The sequence below is a fragment of the Spermophilus citellus genome (assembly GCF_964194105.1).
Source record: "Spermophilus citellus genome assembly, chromosome: 2".
Classification (NCBI taxonomy): domain Eukaryota; kingdom Metazoa; phylum Chordata; class Mammalia; order Rodentia; family Sciuridae; genus Spermophilus; species Spermophilus citellus.
Window position 1 is genome coordinate 182,350,252 of NC_138183.1, and position 25,777 is coordinate 182,376,028.

The following is a 25,777-nucleotide window of genomic DNA, read 5'->3' on the forward strand; positions in this document are numbered from 1 at the left end:
AGCTTTAAAAATTTAAAAGATGGCAAAGTGACAAAGGTATGCTGGGAGTGTAGCTCAGTGCTAGAGCACTTACCAACTATGCACAAGACCCAGTACCAATTTTTTTTTTTTTAAGTAACAGACCTTTAAGTTGATGATGTTCATTAAAATGACAGTGCAAAACTCTTATCTTGAAGGTGTGTGCTACATGTATTCATTAATTATTTGGAAGATCGTTACCTTGGAAATAATTGCTTGCTTTCCTGGTCGCTAATCAGCTATTATGATTACTTAAAATTTTTATTTTTACACTTTTCCTCTGTCTACATAGAGATATTTTTAAACTTGAGATATATACTCTGGATTACTTTATATCCTTGTAACCATTTGTCTTTTTAGGTAATAATACTGTACTTTCACAGACTGATGCTCCTAGGGACTTCAGGAAATGGTTCCTCTCTGTGTAGGAAGTAATTAAGTTATTTCCATATTTCTTGAAAGGATAGGCTCGTTTTTGTTACATCAGTCACATTCCAGAAAACTGGAACATTATAGCAGGAGAAAATAGAAGTTTCATTTATTGGCCTAATTTTAAATTTTTGTTGCTTGTATGATCTAAAGATAAGTGATAATATAAGCAAGTTTACTGGAGTGCTTTAAAAAAACAGTATGATAATTCTTGCAGTGTGATGCTTATCACATGGGTATGAAAGCAAGCATGATAGATTTTTGTCTTTCTTGAGTATATGTATTGATTCTTTATGTAAAATCCAGTAAGCCCATGGTATAGTTACAGGTTGCCCATTTTAATATGTTGTTAAATCAGTTAATCTTGGATTCTAAGATCATTTTAATGAATTGTTAGAAGGTTTACATATTATTTTGTATTTGATAGTTTTTTGAATAAAGAATAGCTTAAGGGTTGAAATAAGAGCAAAACTGTCCAGTCTCAAAAAAAAAAAAATTGTGTCCTACATAAGATTTATTATATGATCTAACATGCTACACTTAAAATAGTGTCATTGATGTGGATGTACCACCTTGAATCAGTGGCATTATTTGTTTTAATATATATTTTTTAGTTGTAGTTGGACACAATACCTTTATTTTATTATTTATTTTTATGTGGTGCTGAGGATAGAACCCAGTACCTTGCATGTGCTAGGCAAATGTTTTACCTCTGAGTCACATCCCTAGCCCGAATTGGTGGTATTATTATTGTTAATAATTAATTATGGTTTTCTATATGTTTGAGGACTCTTGAACTTCTCAATCCAAATCTCTTCCTATATTTTACATTTTTCTTTAAGATGAGTCTTTCGAATATAACATAACATCATTTTAGTTTTTTACATTTTGGTGGTACACATTGAATTTAAAGTAAGATTTAAACTAAAAGTCCCTTTTCAGAAATATGGAAGAAGAAAGAACTTGTGTTTAGAACTCACAAAAGTTCAACTTCTCCTTAATGATGTAAATGCTAAACTTCTAATATTAGGTTGGTTTTGTTTACTAATTTCAGAGAGTTTAGAGATAGAGAAGGGATCTTAGGAACCATTTATTACTATATCCTATGGGGCAAAAGAATTTATGTTTTGGGATCCTTGCTAGACTGCTTTTTATTTGGATATACTCAGTGATTCACTTTCTCAAGTCATGTGACAGTCCAGGTACCTTGACATAATTTTAATTATTATTTTCAGCTTCTAGAAATTCAGAATCTCAATTCAGAAAAAAATCTCATTTCAGAAAAAAATACAGTCTCACAGTCAAAAATCTTAGATTTGTTATTTCATTATGAGCTGGCCTTAAAAATGGCATTTATTTGCTTATTTCTACTAGCATCAGTGTAACAGGCAAGAAGAACAAGTTATTCTGATTATGGATTGGTGTTTTAGGCTAGAGTTCTATACTTATCAACCCTACTTTGAAAAGTAGTAAAGTTGAAGTTAGACTGTGGTTGGACGATTGAAAGTAATTTATCTTTTTTCTATAATATTACAAAAACATTAAAAACAGGTGGACATGTGGATTAGTGGGTTGCAACTTTCAGAATTCGACTTCTCAGATGAATTTAAACAAATATTTAGCTTTTGATTAAATGTTGGGGAAAGAAAGAAGAAAAGGTGAGAGAGATGAAAGGTAGGTAGGTGGAGAAAGACTTTATCTTGGGGGATATTCATATTATTGAAAAAAAATAACAACAACATAGAATATGGTCCCTTACATTACTTATATATTCTCTTGCAAAATCTTGGAATTTTAGAATCCTTAGTGTTTTATAAGCATACAGAATTAAGGTGAATTATAAGCAAAGATTTTATTTCTCTAATGAAACTAGTTCAACATCAGTTGCTCATTGATTAGTTTTTTTTTCTTTCAGTGCTGGGGATTAAACACAGGGCCTCACGTGAGCTAGGCAATTGCTCTACCACTGAGTTATATCCCCAGCCCTGTTTTAGTTTACTGTGTGAGTGGATGGTTTTTGGTAGGGACAATGTAATCATCACCCCCCCAAAACTGTAGTTGTATAGAATACATTTTGCTTGAGGAGTTAGCTTTGTTTTTTGTTTGGGGAATTTATTGCTTTTTCCATTCTGTTATCAGTATTAAAGACCTTTAAATGTGGATTTAAATTCAAGAATTGAAGTGTTTTTATTTTTGTTTTCCATTTTGGTTTTTCTCAGGATTCACTCCTTCTCCAGTTGCACAGTCACATCCTTCAGCTGGCCTTAATGTTGACTTTGAATCTGTGTTTGGAAATAAATCTACAAATGTTATTGTAGATTCTGGGGGTAAGAAAATATTTTTATTAAAAGTATTATAATGTCCTAATTTAGATTCTGTGCAAGGAAAGATAAAGATAATGCTGCTTTTAAGCATTTATAAGTAGGTTACATTGGAGAAGCCTATGAAATTGCCCCACCTTCTTTCAACCACTAGGTAAGAATTTCAAGGAACTGTTATTTGATACCTTTTTATTGGTGGCAATTTAGACCCTGGAAATTTTGTCACAGAGCAAAATTAGAAAAGAATATTTCTCAGTAAAAAGCCAAGTTGCTAATGATTATGTATAGAGTGCTGTGCATTTTTAGTTATTATAATTTATACTTTATTGAAATGAATAATAACTTTTTTGTATTGCAGTGTATGAAATTGGTTGTTTTTGAAATGGAAAATATAACCTGTATAATACCTTAACTTGTTATAAATAGTCTATATATAGAACACATTAAATATTAGGCCTGTAGAGTGTAGGAACATTTTTTTTTTTTATTTAAAGGGTGATTTTTTTATTATAGTGTACTCATTCATTTGTGTTAAAAGAATTTATAAATCTATACGACAAAGTTTGCACTTGTGCTTATTAATACATTGTTAATCTGGAGTTTATAAAGTTCCTATGAAAGGATTAGTTTAGTAGTAGAGTGCTTACTACACTCTGGGTTCTACTCCTGGTACTGGAAGAAAAAAAGAGTTCCTGATATTATTATTAGCAGGAGATGGCCTTTGATTATGATTAGTTGTTAAAATTTATCCATTTAAAGAGAATATAATTGATGTATTCCTAGTTATGTAATTTTCAATTTGTTATTATCCATAAAATAAGAAGCAAGTTTGTATGTATGGATTAAGGATTTATTTTTTTTGTATATTATACTTTTTCCTTATGATTTTAAAAATGTTTTTATTAATTAATTTTTATGTGGTGCTGAGGATTGAACACAATGCCTCACACATGATAGACGAGCACTCCTCCACTGGGCTACAACTCCAACCTTTGTGTTGTTGTTTTTTTTTTTTTTCCCTAGGAGAAAGAAAGTGGAGATTAGTTGTTTTTGTTTGGTAAACCACCGTCCTTTAGTGACTTTAAGAAATCTCTAGCATTCCTAGATCATGCTATTGAGTCTCTTGAGTGGCTTGGTTTGGTCAAATTTGCTTTTCCTTCACCATTTGGTGGGAAACATTGAGTTTTATTTTCATTTTCAAGAAATAATCCTACTTTACTAGAAGAATAATTAGAGTAGTTTATTAATATTTAGGTTTAATTTAGCTTTTCTCTACTTTGAAGAATATGAAAAGAATATGAAAACTTTTCTCTAAGATATTATTTCTTAAAAAGAACTTTTTTCTCTTATGTTTTTCTTTCTTTTTTTTTTTTTTTTGTCTTAGTGGGGACTGGACTCAAAGGTATTTTACCACTGAACTACATCCCCTGTTCTTTTTTAATATTTTAAAATTTGAGATAGGATCTCACTATAAATTGCTGAGTCTGGCCTTAAACTTGGAATTCTCCTGCCTCAGCCTCCTGAGTCAGTGGGATTCCAGGAGAGTGCCATCATGCCAGCTAAGATATATTTTCTACTTATATTGTTATATAATTGAGAGTTCAGAAAATTTTGCCAGGAGAAGGGGCAGAATTATATTTCATTTCTTACCCTTTTTTATCCCCTTTATTCATCATTTTTTTTAGTTGTTGATTGACCTATATTTTATTCATTTATTTATATGTAGTGCTGAGAATTGAACTCGGTGCCTCACACATGTGAGGCAAGTGCTCTATCACTGGGCCACCTGATGCAATTTTGTCATAAGACATTAAATGACTTCTGTCAAAGCAAGAGCAGCCTTCTCAGCCAGTTCACTTTGAAATAGTAAACATCTCTTTTTTCCATTTGAGGGCATTTACTCATGCCTATTTTTTGGGGAGAACATTTCCAGTGATCAAAGAAGTAGAAAAGGCAAAGACCTCCTTCAGAAAGGCGTAGCACCATAAAGTTCCTTACAAATCCTATTTCATTTGTTTGTAACTTTAAGGCTTTGATGAACTAGGTGGACTTCTCAAACCAACAGTGGCCTCTCAGAACCAGAGTCTTCCTGTTGCCAAGCTCCCACCTAACAAGTTGGTGTCTGATGACTTGGATTCATCTTTAGCCAACCTTGTGGGTAGTAAGTAATCTTGGATTCTTCAGTCATCTTTTAAAATAAGTTATTTTATTAAATGAGTCTGGTTTTAAAATGCTTTATTTTTCTCTATTTCTAGATCTTGGCATTGGAAATGGAACCACTAAGAAGTAAGTGTTTTATGTGTATTCTTTCCCCATGTGTCATTTAGAAGTTGATTTGGCTTTCATCTCAAAAGTATGTATAGAGATGTCAAGTCTGCATTGTAAATGCTCTGTTCAGTCTGTTTAGTATAGAACCTTTAAAATTATACATTTAATATTCTCATTTACATTTATTTATTTAAAGTGATGTAAATTGGAGTCAGCCAGGTGAAAAGAAATTGACTGGAGGATCTAACTGGCAACCAAAGGTTGCACCAACAACTGCTTGGAATGCTGCAACAATGGTGAGTTGGAAAAGCTCCTGGTATGAATGTTTAATTTAAATGTGTAACTTGAAAATGTTTTTAAAGTGATAGGCATAAATGGATAGTTATTGAGTTTTAAATAGATAATTTGTATTTCCTTGGAAGCTGTTTGACTACGTTTGTCATGTACATATTTAAACATGTATTTAAGGGTCACTTTGTGCTAGGTCTCATTCTAATAAATAATGTGTGATTTTTGCTTAGTGTTTATATGAACCCTCTATAGTAGGAATTATTATTTTCCCCATTTTATAGATGAAGAAACAGAGGCACAGAGTTACTAAGAAATATGCCCAGGGTCAAAGAGTTCTTAAATGATAGAGTGCATTTTTAGAACCCAAGAAGCCTGGGAGTTGCAGAACATTTGCATTTGAGATACTGCTGGTCTCTAATTTATTACTTATTTGTCTGAATATAAAATCTTTATTTTTCTTCAGATCTCACTTTTGGTAAAGGAATGACTTGTTTGGTTTGTTTTTTCTTTCTTTTTTTTTTTAATAATGTCATAATTTATAGAGTTGATTCTCATTGTTGATAGCAGTTAAATATTTACTGTCACCCTGAACACTGAACCATTGCTAGGGGAAGTTTATACATATCTACATTTATCATACAGATTTTAATTGTAAATCCTAAAAAAAAAAAAAAGCCTAAATCTAGTCAATTCTGTTTTCCTTTCTTTACAAAAAGAATATGAAGTTCTAAAGTATGAGTTCACAACATCATTAACTTTGAATTCTAGCTCTATCCATCTGACCCAGAACTAGAGCTTCTTGCACTGTACTGGACTGTCCTCTACCTTCTCTATCCTCTGTTAACTTCATGAGAACTGAAACATTACAGAGCATTCTTCCCCTTTGCTCCTCTCAGCTGAAAGAGGTGCATCAGGATACTCAATTTTTGTGCCCCTTTGCACTTGTATGGCTAAGAATGACTTTGAAAGCCCAATGAATTTTGATTTGGGCATTTTATATTTTATCAGTTGGCAAATTTGCAAATACTAAATACATAAGTAATGAGGTTTAATGGTATTTGCTGATTATATACTTAGTACCTAGTACTGAAGAGATTCTAATAATGGTTTTAAACTGCTGTAAGGCATGGTGTGCCTAGAATAGCTTGTGGCTATTTCCTTATCCTTGGCCAGCTGTTATCTTATAATCCACAGGTCTCCCTCAATCAGAGAAGAGCATACTCCTTCTCTTTCTTATGGAAACCTTTGAAGCATGCATTTTTTTAAAGTGATGTAGTAGCAGTGTTTTGATAAAACAGGCTACACATCATAGCCTTCCTTTTGTTATTAGAGATCTCCATTGTCCTTGTTTTTAAATCCCTTCTAGGACGTCACCCTGTTTGCCTTGGATTACTGAAATTGTCTTGGGTTATTAAAATTAGTAGGGATAAGTTAAAAATATAATGTGTTGATAAACTTTGGTGTGACATTACTTAGAGTCTTATTAGCTTCAGGCTTCATAAAAGGAGAATATACTGAAATTTAGCTCCCTTTTTATGGCACTAATTTTTCACAGAGAGTTGTCACTACCATCATTAAAAATACCTGGCATTTAACTAGTTTGTTTTTATGTACATATACCCAAGCACATATACATACTCTATTTGAAGTTTATAAGTGGTGCTATTTGGGGAGACTGAATGTATATCATCCCAATTTTAAGTATAAAATTGTTTTTCCAAGTGCTAAACTGTTGAAAAGCAGATTTAAATTAAAATCAATCTCTTTTCACCGTGAATCCAATGTTTTCCCCACTGTACCACTGGGAATAGTAGGAGGTTAGTGGATTTTATGGTCTCCTGTGTGAATTATACATTAATAATTTGTGAGGAGTGACATAAATACAAAGTGTATTAGCATTTAGTATTTGCTTATTTTATATTAAGTTGATATTAATCTATATGAAACATAACAGATTTTTAAAATAGCACTTTTAAGATTGACCACTAGAATGTAATAGGCATCTGACCATTTAGAATTTATACGCAGTTGATAACAATACTCATGGTCCTGTCTTGTAAATGGTAGTGTGTATCATCTCTTAATGAGATTTTATTAAAATATTTACATGTATTTTAACGCATTTCTTATTGACTAATGTGTGGGGCCAGTAATGTGATTTACTACGTAAGATAAACTGCCGCTTATGACATTTCTTTACATTTCTAACCTTTTTATCATTAATCCTTAAACACTGTCAAGGTTTTTAAGTGTTTTAAGACAAATTTATTAGAGTTTTATTTCAAAATCTTTCGTTAGTACTTTCCTGTTTTGTACTAAAGATTATCTGATGTGACCCTGTTTCAGGATGCACTGCATATATAGAACTACTGTATATATAGAGATGAGGCTAAAGTCGCAGTTTCTCTTGTCAACCTTGATAGTGTTTTTGTATAGATGTTCTTTCATTAGATATTGGATGTACAAGGGATTTTAGGTAGTTGGTGAATGTACATGTGAACTAAAATGCTCTCTCTGTATTTTCTGTTGTGTAAGTACTTGTTCTAATCCAGTGTTATTGCATTATGTAATTGTTCTCCCTGGGAAAAACAGAATGGCATGCATTTTCCACAATACGTAAGTGACCAAAAACTAGCCTTTTTGCAATAAATTGGCATGCTATTAACCACTGCTGCAGCAGAATCTCATAACCTTCCGGCTATTACTTGTTTTCACATTCAGATTTTCAGTGTGTCAAAAATTCTTCCTAGCATCTCCTGGTTTCATGGGCATCTTGCAGAATTGATTCTGATGGTGGCATGGGAAATACCAATTTTTTTTCTTGCTTAATATTCCGCCATTTGCTGCCAGATGGCTGGGTGTCTGTGTGTGTATCTGTGCTGCCACTATGCACTTGATGACTTCTGAATGAAGGGAAATGTTGATTGTGGTAATGTTTAAAATAACAACTGCATGAAATCTTACAGGCTTCTGCTATACTTGGCAGTTTGTCTGCTGCTCTTGCAGATCTTGATTTTTAAGTAGGGAGAGACCAATAAGCCCTACATGCTCACTGAATTACTAAACTTTTAACTATTCACTTTAGTGTTTTTTTTTTAATGTTATGCTTTATTTAACTTCTCCATGCGTATATTCAAATTGTCATATAATTTCAGTTTATTTTTATTTTTATGTTTCAGCAGTATTATTGGTCTTTCACCTGTATTTAGTTCCAGTCTTCATTACAAGAAACACACAGAGGGAATGTTGTTAAGACAGCAACTATATCTAAAATAACTCTGGTCACACAGATTATGTATTTACAAATCATCTGTTAAAGTAGGAAGGGGAGGGTAACTTAAAAATCTTAGTGGTAGCTGGTTCTTTTAATCATTAAAATATACACTGCCTTAAAAATTCATTGTATCTGAAGTAATGTTTGGAGGAAATTAGAAAGTTAACATACATACATACTCTCTTTAGAACTATGATTCATCAAAATAGTCATACTCAGTAGTAGTTAGAAATCATTGAGATCCTTAAAACTAAATGTTTTGCTTTGTTCTTTGAGTGCTAAAAAAGTGAACTACCTAGGAAACCATTTAGTCCTATTGCTTTTTCTTGTTCAACATTTTTTTAGGATAGTTGATAAACTTTAAAATCTTAGAACTTTGATTATTATAAAAATCCAAAGATTTTTCTTTTGGCCATGCTGGGTATCAAACCCATGGCTTCATAGATGCTAGGCAAGCACTCAAAAAATTTTAAAGCTGTACATTGAAACCTTAGTTCACTAATTGTATCTAAGTTTAAGTGTTATCTTTTTCTTTTTAAATAATTCTGCTTTTCTGCTAATTTCAAGATACTTTTTATTGAGCATTAATTGACACAGTTAATTATCACTTAATCACAGCTGTCTTAGCAAATATTTGTGGTTTTTAGTGGAAATATAGCTGTTAATTCCTTGAACTCAGTTGATATATTTGAGTTATACGCTCTTGTTTATTTTTTCTTTTACCCTATTAGGCACCTCCTGTAATGGCCTATCCTGCTACTACACCAACAGGCATGCTAGGATATGGCATTGTAAGTATTTTTCCAGATATAATTTTTGGTAAAGACATTTAAACCTAGGACCATTGCGGTCCAGGTGTGATTATCAGGACTGGAGACAGTCATCCTGGTGACCAGGCCACATCTTAGAGCCTCATTTCTCCAACTAATGTGAGAAGAATGGGGGGCACAAGATTTCCAGGGTGCCTTCACCTTACGGGTGGGGGGGAGGGAGAGCAAGCCAGGGGCAGAGAGGGCGATGAGAGCTGGGGGGGCCGGGCACAGAGGGCAACGCTCTGGGTTCAGCCCAGACATTCTTCAGCAATATGAATGCTTTGGTTTCTTTGGTATGTCTAGAATAATCATTGTATAATAAATATTATTTATGTTCACTATTAATTATTTGTCTTATTTTTCCCCTCATGACATCATGAGGCATGTTGTTTTCCATTACAACCTCATTTAAATGTTAATGTTAATGCCAAGTTTTTGTTGTTGCAACTTTACATTAAATACCTTTTGTCTTCTTACCTTACTACTGTCAAAGAAGAGAGGGATTCATGTTTTTCTTGAATTGTAAGCACAAATTTTAGTCTGGTATAGGCCAGGGAGATTTTCCTATAATGATTGTTACAGTACCTACACAGTCTTTTAACCTTTAAGGTTCCTAAAATCAACATACTACACTGTCCTTGCTTTCCTAACCCTTTCAATATATAGATAAAATATATAGATAAAAATTGGAGGTGGCTTCGTCCTACTAGTATATTTTGAGGAACTAATGCTTATAGAAAACAGCATCATGTCCCTTGCTATTTTTACTGTGTCTGCTGTGCCATATACATACACAGTATGCAAGTAGCTCCTTTCATACATGTGAACAAAGTTCATAACCTTTGGACTGGTGGTCATGGCCATAAACATAAAGCAAAGCTCTTGATACAAATAATCCTGTATTTGGGGATGGGGATATAGCTCAGCTGTTAAGAGTGCTCGCCTTTCATGCACAAGGCTGTAGGTTCAGTCCCCAGCATCACTACCACCAAGCAAAACAAAACAAAACCAAACCTCTCTTTGAAAGGTTAAATATACCTTTTTTTTTTAAATATAAGATTTTAGTGTGTTGCATTTTTAACCAAAGTAATAATAGCAGGGTTTTGTACATCTTATTTTTTTTAAAGAAAAGTTTGGTTGAGATTCAATTTTAGGTTACTCTAGAATGAATTAACTTTTTTTGTGAATTCAAGTCCCTTCTTGATTTCGTTCTAAAAATATCTAAAATAAAATAAAATAAGTATAGAAAATAAACTTCTTTTAAAAATGGTCAGCCAGACATGGTGTCACATACCTGTAATCCTAGGCCCTCTTGAAGGCTTGAGGCAGGAGAATCAAAAGTTCCAGGCCAACCTTGGCAACTTAGTGAGACCCCGTCTCAAAAAAATGAAAAAGGACTAGGGATATAGATTAATGGTAAAGTGCCTCTGGCTTGAGACCCCCAGTTAGAAATAATTTATTACATGCAATTATTTTAAAAAATCATTGTCTTCACTTGTGATAATTTACATAATGGCATAAAAATTGATTTGATATACAAAGGCCAATTGGTTTACTTTGAAATGTGTTAGCTGTTGAGACATTGAGTCTAGTTTTCTCGATTTATAAACCTGGCAAATCTAGAAATTGAGGAGGAATTTTGGTCTAAATCCTTTTGTCCATTATACTATAGTAAAGTTTAAATTTTACAACTCTTTGAATAGAAAAAGCTAGACTTTCTTGTTTTTTAAAAGTGAATATACTGCCTGCTGGTTGCAGTTGTGCACACACATACTCACAAAAACTCGGGATACTGAGGCAAAAGGATCACAATTTCAAAGCCCGCCAGCCTCAACAACTTAGTGAGACCCTAAGCCACTTAGCAAGACCCTGTCTCAAAATTTAAATAAAATAAAATTGAGATATGGCTTAGTGGTTGAGCGCCCCTGGGTTTAATCATTAGTACCACTAAATAAATAAATAAATTTTTAAAAATGAACATGCTAAAGTCTTTCCATTCCCCCAAAAAAGCTTCTCTTAAAAATTTTTCACTGTTGATTTTATTTGCATTCTTTTCTGTCTAGTCAAATCATAGGTACCAGTACCTCTTATTACTGTTGTCTTTGCTTACTTATTCATAGTAAGTAAAATGTAAGTCCATATCCCTTAACTTGATATTCTTCTGGTTTTAGCCACCTCAAATGGGAAGTGTACCTGTAATGACACAACCAACCTTAATATACAGCCAGCCTGTCATGAGACCACCAAACCCCTTCGGCCCTGTATCAGGAGCACAGGTATTATATTTTACATGTAACTTGCAATGTACTTGATTTGGATCTCATGGTGGATATTACTTGCTTCATCTGTTTTCGAATATAATAACTTTTACAAATGTTGATTATTTGGAGGGAAAGGACAGTAGGTTATAAATTTAAAGATGGAAAATTCTTGGCAACTTAATACTTGTTGGATCCAGAGAATTGTTTTTTGAAGTTGAGGAGTCTACTTTCTCTTCATGAGTCTGGCATGCTATCCTTAGCTGTGGAAAAATAGAGCATCATTTTCTTGATACCCTAAATGGTGCTATAACAAGAGTACTGTCCTTGGGATCTTTGTAACTCTTGACAAGTCTCCAGAAAGTTTTGTATGTCATTTTTTTCATTAGATAACTTTCTGCCATTGAGGATTGTATTCAAAACAAACCAAAAGAAGGCAGAAAAACATGAAGAAATGTCATGCTGATCTAATGAGAGACTTTTCGCATGTTTTTAGGGCTCTGTCTCCCGTTCTGAAAATTTACCCTAAAAATATTCAGTCTTTGTTTTTTAACCCATTATTATTGACACTAGAGGAATTAGACATAAGGTTTTTTGTTTGTTTTTGTTCTTTAAGCTTGTACCTGTTACTCTGATAAGAGAAAAATCTTTGTTATTATCTGGTACCTTGTGAAGTGTTAGACTGGCTTTTCTGTGTCTATGGCTCTGTTCACGTTCTTTTATAGTTAAGAAATAATTCATTACTTACAGTTATTAAAGCACTTGCTCCATTTCTTAAATGGTTTCCAGCACCAGGGCACTGGTGACTATATTTGTCTAATGCTTATTTGAAAATATTTGAGTGAGCATTTAATAATGAAAATTTTGGTATTCCTTTTACTCTCAGTATACATATACATTAGATTTGTCAAGGCATATAGTGTAACATTACTAAGATTAGTTGATGTTGAGCTCTTTAAATCTAGTCTCTGTTTTTCATAGACTGAAATATAGGAAGCTCTTTCATTTTTCAGCCTTTTTGATTATTAAGTCATTTAATAAACTGGCATCTCTGTTGACTGGAAGTGGATTGTGAATTTAGTTCTAAGAAATAAAGTCCTAGTTGGTTATACTTCATATATTTGTCCACATGCCTCTTTCCCCTGCCCTTGTCCATATTACAGTGACTTTTTCTTCCTGTTTCTAACACAGTAGTCCTCATTACCCTTTTGACTTGCTAAAGAAACACAACTGAATTTTGATAACCCCTTAAGAAGTATACTGATGATTCTTAATGAAGATATCTTCTTCTTATACAATAGAAGCTTCTGCCTGCCTTTTAGGGTTTTCTTTTCTTTTTTCCTTTGTTAGTTGTACTTACAGCATAAAGTATATTGTCATTTATTTTCAAAAATTAATTTGTCTGCTTTAAAAAACTGATAAGAGCCTAAATATATTTATGTAAATGGGGTTTTTTTTTTTTTTTTAGGAAAATCTTTAGTCTAGAGATACAGACTTACTAAGAACCTTGATTATAGAAGTGTTTCTCTGATGTCTAGTTAATTCCTGCACCCAGTCTACATCTTGTCTTTCAGGCTATATCAGAATAATGCTAACTTAAACTTCAGTACTGCCTTTTACACAATACTCAAAGTAATCTTTAAAGTAGATAGGTCTACTGTCATCTTCACTCTTTCACAAGTGAAGGAGACTGAGACTTAGAAAGGCTCTTCAACTAAGTACATGGTGCAATGCAACTTACTCCCAGGTATCCTGGTTCTTCGTACAGTACTCATTTTTACTACACCACCTCTACATTTGTAGGACAGAGCCCTTATGGCCACTACAGTAGCCCCATCTTCTTTGTCAGCAGTAAACCACTCTGTAAATTCCTTGGGTTGTCTTATTGGTTTCTAAACTGTATTTTATAACCCAATAAGAAATATTGGGTTATAAAATACAGTTTTGCAATAATATATATTGTGAATACATTCAGGATATATCTACTACACTTGCCAACAATGTCCACTGCAGAATATTATAGAGAAAAGTAAAATCATGTTATTTTCAGGAAAAGAGATGGAACTGGAAATTCTAATATTAAGTAAAATAAGCCAGACTCAGAAAGACAAATATCATATATTTCCCTCATGTGGAGTCTAGTTGGGGAGGAAAGTGACAAAACGAAAGTAGCAAGGAGACTTAGAGAAAAGAATCAGGTGGAAGAGGGAGAGAGAAGAAGGATAATGAATCATACCTTTAACCTTAAAAACATTGTATATGGATTTTGCTTAAGAATGTTAAAGAAATAGTAAAGCTATATCTTAAAAAACAAAACAGGTTTTATATCCTGTTGCCTTCTAAAACCCATATAATCTTTTCACTGAAATACCAGTTTTCATGTACACGGAAAGAAACAGTAAATAAAATGCTTTTTCCTAATAACTTTATGTCAGAAGTGAATGAGAGCATTAGGGTAATATGTTTCTAGTTGAGAAGTTAGTGCTTAACCCTAAATATTGTTGATTGAAAAACACACTAAGGAAGCAAATTGAAAACTAGAAAAAAAGAAAATCAGGCAGCAATAGAGTGGCTCATAGAAACTTTGGTCTCCCAGAAATCATTTGCATCATTTGAAAGTCAGAATCTTAAATTTTTTCATGTTATTCTTAATTCCTTCCCCCTCATTGTTTTCTGTGTATTTAATCTCAAAGTCCCCACCAGTTGTTCCTCTGTTATTATGGATCCACCCTTCTTGCATTCTACAGCCTTAACCAGTTCATGCTTGTTTTACAACACTCTCCTATGTTCCTTGCATGTCTGATTTAATCTTTTACATAGCTACAGATATAATTTTCTATAGGCAGTATTTTGTAGCATCTTATCTCTATACTTAAAATCTAAAGAGGTGAGTCTAAATATAATTGAATGTTTAAAACATCCCTAAACTTTTCTTTCATCTTAAAACTACCTTATGAGATCTTCCTATTTGTAAGAGTAATGTTGAGTGAATAGAATATTCAGCTGCTTCATTTCCATTCCTTTACAGTTTTCAGTAAGTATCTATTGTTCTACTGCTATTTGTCTTTTCCAAAAAGTCTTCATCTGCAATAAAGCAGGTTTGCCCTTTAGCTGTTCTTTGGTCATTTCTTGTTCCTTTAGTGTCCTTATGAGATTTGGAATTCTTTTTCCTTATTCTGCATTATCTTTCTTTACAATTTTGTGTTTAATGATTCTTAGGTAATCCCTTGGATTGATGTTATCTATTCAGTAGTAGCTGTAACCAAAATAATTTTTTAAATGAAGTACTTTTTAATTGTTCTTTCATTTTTTTTGTTTTCCTTTCAGTTGGACTCAAAGTCTTTGAGGGAAAACACAATTGCTTTCTGTACATTGTAAAATAAATGATAGTTTAAATGAAAAATGAAGTCTATCAAATCCCAGTTCTATACTATTGCCAAATATCCTTCTTTACAGCTGGGTGTGTTGGCAAATGGCTACAGTAATCCCAGAGACCAGGGGCAGAGGCAGAAGGATCACAGATTCAAGGCCAGCCTTTGGCAATTTAGGAAGACCCTGTCTCAGTATAAAAGTTGGGATGTAGTTAAGTGGTAGAGCACCATGGGGTTCAGTATCAAGTACCCCTCTCTCCCATGTCCTAACATTATAGCTGTTTTTAAAAATATGCTTTAAGTGCATCTTCCTAGATGTTTTACTGCATGGAAAACTCAACGATCCCATATCAATATTTTTATTTCTCCAAAAGCATAGAGTTGTTAAAGGTCCCTATAGCTTCTTCTTCTCCCCTCTGCCCCCAATATTTTTAGTTGTCGAATGAACCTTTATTTTATTTGTATGTGGTGCTGAGAATTGAACCTAGTGCCTCACACATGCTAGGCAAGCACTCTACCAGCCCCAGGTCCCCGTAGTTTTTACTTTTTCTTTGTTAAGTTGGAAAGAACGAAGATTCTTATGCCTTCTCTTATTGGTGCTTTACATAATGCTTTATATTATTTTTACTGGTGTTTTATATAAATTGGGATGTTCATTGCTGACCAATAGTTTGTAAACTCCACATTTGCAGTGTGTAGCTGTTATGCTATTAAATGAAGGCAGTTAACTAGTTACAATCTTTTTATTTCTCCAAAGTATAGAGTGTTAAATTTATTTATTTTGGACTGAGGATTAATCCCAGGTGTGCTTAACCACTGAGCTATGTCGTCCGTCCATTTTTTTATTGTTTATTTTGAAGCAGTGTCTCACTGAGTTGCTGAGGCTGGCCTCAAATTTGAGATTCTCCTGCCTTAGCCTGCCAAGACACTGAGAGGTGTATGTCCTCCATACCTGGCAGGCATTTATTTAATTTTAAACTAGTATTAAAAGTTTTGTTGGTTTCTTGGTATTAGGCATTTTGTATGGAGGACTACCAATCTTGTTCAGGGAACATAGGGTTGAAGATGCAAAATGTCTTTGTTTGCAGTGGCTAATTTTAAGTCTTACTTCAGTTAAGTGTCTGAAAGGAAACTATGGCTTACTGTGATTCTTTTTTACCCTTATAAATACGGATACTGTTGGCTTTAGATATTGGAATAATTCAAGTCTTGCAAAATAGGGCATTTTAGGATTTGTTTGAGGGTGGTGGTGGTGGTGTTTAACTTTCTTAATAAGTTAATTGTGGATATTGGAGTAGCTCTGCTATTAGCTGATCTGTCCAGATTATAAAGGTTTTTTTGCTTTGTCAGCTATATATTGTGCTTATTTATACTTGCCCATAACATGAGAGAATTTATATTGGAAATTGAAATTTAGTACCGTTGATGAAAAACTGATTCAGTACCCCCCAATGTATACCTGAATGAGTCATAACTAAAATGTTAGGAGTCCCATCTGCTGATCTCTATTGTTAATAAGACAACATGTAAAATAAGGCCTTATTTATTACATTTTTGCTCAGGACATTGTTTTAAAGGCAAAAATCTAATTTCTTATCATCTTAAAATCTTCAGTGACTGAAGTTCTACAAAATCTTCATGATGAACACCAGTGACCGTGTATATATAGCATTGTGTATATAGAAAGCATGGAAATGGACTGACCATCTAACATTTACCAGAAAAATTTCTTTTAAAAATATCATTTGGGGGCTAGAGATGTAGCTTAGTGGTAGAACACTTGCCTAGTTTTCCTGTGGCTCTTGGTTTAATTCCCTGCATTACTCTAAAAATTAATTATTAAAAATATAAATTCTGGGGGTTAGGGTTGTGACTCAGTGGTAAAAATTGAAAAAAAATCAAATCAGTAAAAAGGTTAAAATCTTAAAAAACAGAAAAGAAAATTTAATTCTCTCCCCACCCCCACATAACAGCATTTAGCCAGTGCTGGGGGCAGAGCCCTCAAAACCTAAACACCTCTTAAAGATTCTACTTCTTAATACTGTTACCATGGCAATTAAATTTCAACATGAATTTAAAGGGGACAGGCATTCAACCTACAGCAACTCTGTACCCTCAGTATATGTGTATTTATAGATTAATATATTTCTATAGCAATTGTATATTTACATACATTAAAAAACATGTTAAATATGAACTTTTTTGTGATACCAGGTGTTGAACCCAGGGGTACTCTACTACTGAGCTACATATTTTTATGTATTTGTTTGTTAGTTGGGGAGGTACTGGAGATTGAACCCAGGGGCACTAGACCACTAAGCTCCCTCCCCAGCTCTTTTTAGTTTTTCTTTTGAGACAAGGTCTTGCTGTGTGGCTCAGGCCCTGTTTTTAAATGGTTACTTTTGTTTTTTTAAAGAGAGAGAGAGAATTTTTTTTAATATTTATTTTTTTAGTTTTTGGTGGACACAACATCTTTATTTTATTTTTATGTGGTGCTGAGGATCGAACCCAGTGCCCTGCGCATGCCAGGCGAGCGTGGTACCGCTTGAGCCACATCCCAGCCCAATGGTTACGTTTTAAAACAGAAAAGTTCTAATTTCTTCTCATATTCCGCTTTGGAGGTCATTTTCAAAATTTAACTCTTTTTAGCTGAGCACAGAGGTGTATACCTATAAATCCCAGTGGGTTGGGGAGGCTGAGGCAGGAGGATTGCAAGTTCAAAGCCAGCCGTAGCAACTTAGTGAGTCTCTAAGCAACTTAATGAGATCCTGTCCCAAATTAAAAAATATAAAAAGGGCTGAGGATGTGGTTCAGTAGTTAAGTGCCTCTGGGTTCAATCCCTAGCACTAGCCCACCCCCAATAATTTTAACAAATTTTAGAATACTTATATGAAACAGGTAAGAGATGTTGCCTGTACCTAAGGAGTCTAAAGGTGAGTGTAATTTGGAAACACAAGAAACTGATAGATAAAGGCCCCTTAAGAGAGACCACAAGTGTTGAGAACACAGAGGAAGAGCAAAAGCAATGCAGACTCAATAACATTTGAGCTGGACCTCTTATGTGCATAGATTTGATGGTAAATGCTAGGGATGATTGAATTAATATTTGAATTACTAATTTATGCCGGGCAATATGCTGAGTATTTACCATTTAATACTCAAAACAGCCATAAAGGGAGATTTAAAAATTTAGTTCTGTCTTTTTGCAACACGCTCTTCAGGCAAATGAACTGTATTCATTTTTCTCTTGAGATGATGTTTTTGTTTCTTCAATGAAGACATAAAATGAGTCTCTACAGCACTGGATTTTCTACTTAGGCTTTTGGGTGACTGAAGAATTTAAATGTAAAGATGTAGCAAAGTGGCTTCTCTAAAAATTTGTCCTAAATATAGTCTTTTTTATCCTCTCCCAAGCCTTTGATTGTACCAGTCTTGCTTTATGAGACTACTGTTATTTTCTTGTTTTAACCTGAAATTTTCTCTTCCCCCTTCATTCTTAGATGTGTGTGTGTGTGTGTGTGTGTGTGTGTGTGTTTGTGTGAAATAGAACTATAATGAAATTAAACCTCATAAAACAATATTTCTATTTATGTGGTATAGTCTGTAAATAGAATTATATATTTTTAAAATTTCCTTAAGTATGTTTGTCTTTATTAATATGTGATTTCTGTACTGTTTTTACTATATTAAATACAATAAAAATCTTTACTCTGAAGGTAAAAGCAAAGATTTTTGGTAACAATAAAATATATTTTTTCATGTATAAATATATAAACATATATAGTATGTATATAATTTTAAAAGACTGATTAGTGTGGTGGAGAAATTTCAAAAGTTTCCATCTTCAGTGTCAATTTTTGTATCTTTATTTGTATTCTGCTCTTGTTTCTCAATATAGGAGCAGTAAGATTTAACAGCTTTTGTTTGAATATCGTTAGTTGTGATATAAACCACTTTGATTTGAACAGATTGATAGTTGTACTAATTTTTTAATCTGTGAATTTGGGGATTGAGAATATTATTTGAAATTAATGTGTAACAGGTGGTGTTTTGGGTTTGTTTTATGCCATTTTTATGTTCCTTAGCAACCTTATAATCATGTTCTTTAATTTATTCAAAAGAATGATAAATAAAGGAATGTCAGTTGCCCTATATGGTGGCACACTCCTGTAATGCCAGTGATTGGGAGGCTGAGGCAGGAGGATTGTAAATTTGAGGCCAGCCTCGGTGACTTCATGAGACCCTGTCTTAGAAAAAAGAAAAAGAAAACTTTTAAGTAAAAGAAGTTTAGCTTTCAAAGTTTCAGGTGACTTTCATTCAAACTTTTAAAATCCTGCTGTTTCTGACCCATTGGAATCCCACTGTCCCTTTAGGGTCTTTTATTTTACTTGATGAGTAATATAAGCAGCCTCTTCCTTTCCTTCTCTTTTATTTTCTTGCTGACTACTTTCTCACCAGTGCATGTATGTCTGTGCTTTGGTATTAGTGCTGGAAAAGCAGGATAGTACCAGGTAGTGTCTCGTGTCCCAGTCCTTAGAACTGTACAGTAGCCACACCAGTCTGGTCTATGGTTGTGTCTGTTTCAGATGGATATTTATGAAAAGAAACTTATTGCAGGTATATTAAGTGTAGTTTTCTCATTGGTGGCATCAATCTTGTTTTAATTTGCTAAATGCTTATAGTGTGTGTGTGTGTGTGTGTGTGTTTGTGTGTGTGTGTGTGTGTTGGTCGGTCTGTCTTACCAATTTAAGAGACTAATAGAGTTTAGTAGAAACTAAAAACCAGTACTTTTTCCCAAGAAAATTTGATCTTGTTCAACATTGTTTGTCAGCTTCTTGGACTTCTCACTAGCAGCTCGCTCATGTAAAATATATCAAAGAATAATCTTGTCTGTTTGGTCTGCATTCTTCAGGGGCATCTGCTTGTGGGGCTATCGGGTCTTCAGATTGCTGCCCTAAGGAAATGAGTGATTTAAGAAGTGTGTTTTAGCGTGAAGCTCTCATAGGAAATTTGTGATTTGGGGTGCAGTCTATAATGAGCAGGGTTTATGGTTTTAACTTTAAATGAAAGAAAATTTATTTTGGAGAGAAACCCAGTTAATAATGGAGATACGTGTGAATGTTGTCTTCCAGTTGAATAACTAACGACTACTTGGAGTTATCCCACTTCTGAATGGGCTTTCATATGTAGGCTGCAGAGGGAAGATGGGGATCTCTCTCCAATAAAGTTATACTTAAGTCTGTCCCTACATGGATGATGTTTGAAACTTCAAGCCCATATGCTGCCCTTTCTCCCATCTGTAGCTCCCTGCATGATTCTGTCATCTTCTTTATTGTCTTTGAACATTTATTTCTGAAACAAAGATTGCTTATACTGGTGATGTAATATTTGTGAAAACTCATTATCTACTCATTCTTTATAGTGCTTTTTTTTTGCTTTTGTTTATTTTTTAAGTAAAAATGTAGAAAGGAGATCATTTTAGACCACCATGGAGGTTTTTATGGCTTTAAATTCTTTATAGGATTTGAATGTTGGAAGTATGAAGTGAAACTGTTTCCACTGTGAACTTTTATTTAATGCTTAGTTGAAATAGCTCATTTCAGAAGAGTCCTATGCTTGCATCCTGTGCAATCCTGTATAAAGGGAGAAAAAGAATGAACAATTTGCTCCAAACTAAAGTTCCTCATGTTGGCTTTAAAATACTCATAAGTCAATTTGGTGAAAGAGATACATATATGAAAATTAACATCTTGGTTCTTCAGAAGTATCTTTTCTTTGGGAGATCACTAAAGATATGTTACTAAATTCATTGGTTTCACTACCTTGTAATATATTAAAGGATGGTTAGATTCTAAGAATCAATACTCTGAAGTGTTCCCCTTATTCAGGTGCAGTTTCTGGACTTTCAGACTAGGTGAACTCCAAGATCTCTTTCACCTCCAATAGTGTGCATGTCAGCTGCAGATTGTCTAGATAAATAGGCAGAAGACAACTCCATGTTAACTTCTACCTTTTATAAGAAAGGAAGGAGAGAGTATTGCTAGATATGTTGGGTCTGAACTAAAGTCAGAGTTCATACAACATTGGACAGATAGCCTGGGCAAAGGAAGCTATCTTTACTCAGTGTAAACACATGCATATGCATGTGTTTATGTATCCTGTCTCCTGTACCTCCCCACCCCCCCACACACTAAAGTCTTAATCACAGGTCAGCTTATATTGACCTTTTTGAGTAAAAGACTTTATTTCTTTGAAGTTTCAGAAACATGAATTTGTTTTCTGGAAAACACATGCCATTGGATACCCTTTAACTTGACATGTGACTAAAACTTTTGTTTTAATTCCATTTTCTACAAAGGCTACCTTTATATTTATTAAAGGTGACAAAACAAAAACCACTTCTTCTTTCATTACATTTTCTGCTTTCATGTTCTGTCATTCTGAGATCTTTTTTTCTTTCCCTCTCTCTGTCTTCTTTCCCCCAGCTGTCGGCAGCATCCAGCCCCTCCAGTCACAGTCCTCACAGAGCTTCAGGAAAGGACCCTTTTGCAGAGCTCTCTTTGGAGGATTTCTTATAAATCACTTTAGGTATTGCTGCTTGTTGGGGGAGATGGGGACTTAAATACTTTTTAAAAATTTACCAAACATTTACTACAATTCGCTCTTCTCCTCCTCTGTTTCTTTAAAGGACTCTAGGTTCCCTTTTTTTTTCTTCTCTGCCAACTCCTCTATTCTTTAGATGAAGAATAAAAATAGGTCAAAATAGGACATAAAGAGAAACAACTTGAAAAAATATCTTCAACATAATTAGAAGTTATGAAATCAAAAGACCATCTTACATATTGAAGCATCCACTGCTCACAGCAAATGGATACGATCAAATATCACCCTTAAAAATTAGATATTTTAGCAAATCTTCAAAGACTTGTAGAGAACACCATAATTTTAAACATTGTATTAGAGATTAACTGGGAGCATCTTTAGTTTTAACCAGGATTAATTGTGAAGGATTCATTTCAGTGATTTCTTTTATGTGTGCCTTTTCATTTAAAAACAGTCATCTATTTATTTATTTTGTAAACAGCTTGGTTTTAAATTAAGAGCAAAGGAATATTTAGGCCCTTTCAACTAGAAGGATTCTGCATATGATTTACAGTGCCTTTGTTTCCTGGAAGACAGTATATTTTGATCTTCTTGGTGCTCTGGCCCTCAGTTTACATTTACCTGCTAGATCTTTATGAGTTTGTACTCTTCTTATTTGGCAAGTTAATAAACATCTACCTTATTAATATCTTTGGATAGGCAGTTTTAGAGAAATCATAAGGGAAGTTACCTTTGAGTGAACATTGATTGATTCCCTATTGAAAAGTATTTCTTTATAGATCTTACAGATCTTTATTTATATTAGTAAAGATACGGTTTAGTCAGCATAACATTCTTCCTTTTATTGTCTATAATTTTATATCATTTGGAAATTACATTTTGATTTCCCAAATGATATTTTACATGGAATATTTGTGCTTGTATAGAGGTTTTGAATCTGTCATAGAAAAATAGCTCATTGGTCTTCTTTCTTTTCTTTCCCCCAAGCGTACCTTAGTTTTAGTACTTAGATATTTGGAAGTCTGTTCCTGTAATTATACTTCAAATATTGAGTTCAGGCACAAAAGTCAGTAAAACTGACTTTGTTTTATAATTACATTTTGTGATAAGTAAACTCTTCTTGCCCATTTAATAACAAAGTCCACAAAGAATTTTTATTTGTGACAAGACATTTCATAATGCAATGAATTAACTTACACATGTCTTTTTCTTTTTCTTTTCCAGATACAGTTTATGTAACTAGATAAGAGAGAATGGAATTATTCCAAAAAGACAAGTGCTCAAGTGGCGAATCCTTACTTCCAGCAAAATCCAAACTGCTGTCTCTTAAACTCTTCTTCCATTAGAATGCTACAGTAACCCAGTGAAGGCCCACGAAGGAAATTGGGACTAGTTTATAGAACGTACCAATATACTTTATAAAGCCAAGAATTGCCATGATTTAAGACTAAGCTCTGTCTTTTTGGTGACTAACCCTTCAGTTCTTTCAATTCCTATTAATACCCATAATCAATAACCTACCAAGAAAAGCCCTTATTTGGAAAGTGTGAAATTTGTATTTGGAAAAGCTGCCTGGAAAGAAGAGCTGTGTCCTTTACTGTAATTCAACAGGACTCATTGGGGGATCAAAATCACAGTTCTTAATTATGCATTATTTTTCTTTTCTCCAGTCCTCAAAGTTACAGAACCTTAATTGAAATTAATTTTTCTTTTTTAAAAAATTTATATTCAGTTTGCAGTAGACATTCCTTAAGTATTTGTATTTATTTATGATTATCAATTTTACATAACATTAATATTATATCAAACCTCCTTATGAAAATGAGTATGGATGTACACAGTATGTTTGATTTTTATCCACATGAATGAATCTGATACAGAATGCTTTTCAGCTGACATAAAGAGCACTAAATATATTAAGGCAAGCCCACAGGTCTGAATCTCAGTCTCTGTGGGTTTTAGGGAAGCATTACAAATGCATTAATCCTTATAGTCAATTCTGTGCCTAGGATTTTGCAAGGGAACAGTTCACTGACTAGGAAAAGCACTACATTTTAAATTCAGCATTAGTGCATTGGGAAGGATCTTTACTGCTTTGTGCTTGGCATGTCATTATTTTCCATTTGACATTAGGGCCTTTCCAAAATGAATGTGAGGAATTGCTTTCACTTCAAGACTTTCCTTCTTTTCAGTAAAACTCTAGGAGGTGTTATTGGGGGAGGGGAGGGGGAAAATCCTTGAACTTTTTATTTGGCTTGTGCCATGTTATGATCATGTACCTTTTAAATAAGGGGAAATAGTATCTTTAAAGTTAATGTCTAGCCAAGAGTTTAGTTAATGAAGAATTAAACTGCACTGTTGATCGGTGCTTTGTGTAAATACATCTTAACGCTTGGGTTGAGAGGGGCCTTAAGAAGGACAGTTTGTTGTAGGAAAGCAATTCTGTACATGAGTTTAAGCATACTTGTTGCATTGTCTCTGCAGATTCTATTTTTGTTTACAATATTAAAATGTATGTTAGCAAAATGGGTGGATTTTCAAATAAAAAATGCAGCTTCCACAAAACTTGGTTTATGATATTCTGATCTGAAGTGCATTTTCTTTTTTTCTTCTACTTTCTTTTATCATCAGTATCATCATTTGTTTGCTAATAAAAGTGTACCAGGTGATTATATTTGCCGATTTAATAAAATATAGAATTTGTTCTATTTCAATTTCTAAAAAGATTAATCTTTGCAGTTTTGTAACTTCTAGGCTCCTTCCAAAATAAACAGGTTTTTATTAAAATTATTCATTTTTGCCTGTAATCAGGTAAGTTTAAGGGAGAAATGCTTTTGAGTTACATATTGGTGCATATGATTATGTCTTCCAAAGAAACCTTTGTATCATGTTGCATATGGAATAGTAAATAGAATTCAGAGTATATGATGGATTAAAAGCATTGATAATAGCTACATAGTATTTGCCATGGTTGGAAAAATATAGCTTTAGCCAGTGTGCTTTGTTAATTTTACTGGCATTTCTGCTTCAGCTGAAAATTTAAGATAATATCAAGGTTCTTCTCTTGTTTGTCATTATCCACAAACATATTCGCAAATTCTGAAAATTCATTGATGATGCAGAGATTTACTGCTCAAACTTCTATAAAACAAAATTTATTCATTCAGAACAAATGTGGCTCCTGTATGCTAGTAATGACTGAGTCACAGAATATGTGGACCTGCCAAAGCACTCAGCCAGATAGCTTCCTCTTGCATTCCAAGAAAGAAGCCACCTCAGCAGTCTCTACAACCAGTCTAGATCTTTGTTTTGCCACACTTGTCCTTTTGTAAAACTGCTCTGAGTAACCTCTGAGAAGAAAGACTTCTGTATTTTCCTCCCTGCAGCTTCTCTCTGAAAGCCATAAGGTCATTCTATGGTAGTATTAAGAAATGATGTTCTGTTTGGAAATGAGAAATGTTTTCTAAGTCTCTAGCTGGGATTTCTAGCCTACTGTTAGCAAAACCACTTAGTAAATGTCCATTAATTGTCAATGTAGTATGCAGGTGTAGTTTTTTTTTTAATATTTATTTTTTAGTAGTAGTTGGATACAATACCTTTATTTTATTTATTTATTTTTATGTGGTGCTAAGGATCAAACTCAGGCCTTGCACATGCTAGGTGAGCCACAACCTCAGCCCTGTAGTTTTTATGTTGTATGGAACTGCCCACATTGTCAAAAGTTATAAATTTTTTTTTCTAGAATATTTCTTTTGAAACAGATGTGACTTTCTTGAGGCAGAGTATGTCATACCAATTATAGGCAGACAGAGAAAAGTGAGGGTAGAAAAAGTTTTATGGGAACTTATGCTTAATAAGCTTTTCTTCTACCTGCTAGAAAAGGAAATTCCCCTCCCCCTTTCTTTTTTTTTTTTTTTTTTTTTTTTTTTTTTTTTTTGTGCTGGGGATCTAACTCAGGGCCTTGTGCATACTAAGGAAATTAACACTGAGCTTTAACCCCAGCCTACAAAAGCTAATTTTAAAGACAGTTTTGAAGTAAAAATTTGGTGAGACTTACCTTGGGAACAAAGCAATGGTCCTTTTGAGCCTTTCCCAGTCAGGCACCCTAATACTGCCTCTGAACTTGGGATGT

The 25,777-nt window shown here is 33.6% G+C and overlaps 1 protein-coding gene across 13 annotated transcripts in view; it reads left to right on the forward strand.

Annotated features, from left to right (window-relative positions):
• The window catches only part of PICALM (phosphatidylinositol binding clathrin assembly protein), a 102,239-nt gene extending 78,029 nt beyond the window's left edge, over positions 1-24,210 (forward strand). For 4 of the 13 annotated variants that reach the window (XM_081267156.1, XM_081267152.1, XM_081267158.1 and 1 more), the window contains 9 exons: positions 2,667-2,774; positions 4,798-4,929; positions 5,024-5,054; positions 5,233-5,332; positions 7,920-7,943; positions 9,333-9,392; positions 11,585-11,689; positions 21,528-21,630; positions 22,870-24,210. In XM_081267156.1, the coding sequence (XP_081123282.1) occupies positions 2,667-2,774; positions 4,798-4,929; positions 5,024-5,054; positions 5,233-5,332; positions 7,920-7,943; positions 9,333-9,392; positions 11,585-11,689; positions 21,528-21,620 (653 nt within the window). In that variant the 3' untranslated portion in view covers positions 21,621-21,630; positions 22,870-24,210. The remainder of the gene's footprint in view (positions 1-2,666; positions 2,775-4,797; positions 4,930-5,023; positions 5,055-5,232; positions 5,333-7,919; positions 7,944-9,332; positions 9,393-11,584; positions 11,690-21,527; positions 21,631-22,869) is intronic. The other 9 variants (XM_081267159.1, XM_081267161.1, XM_081267154.1 and 6 more) reach the window with 4 other exon arrangements.
• The last annotated feature ends 1,567 nt before the right edge of the window (positions 24,211-25,777 follow it).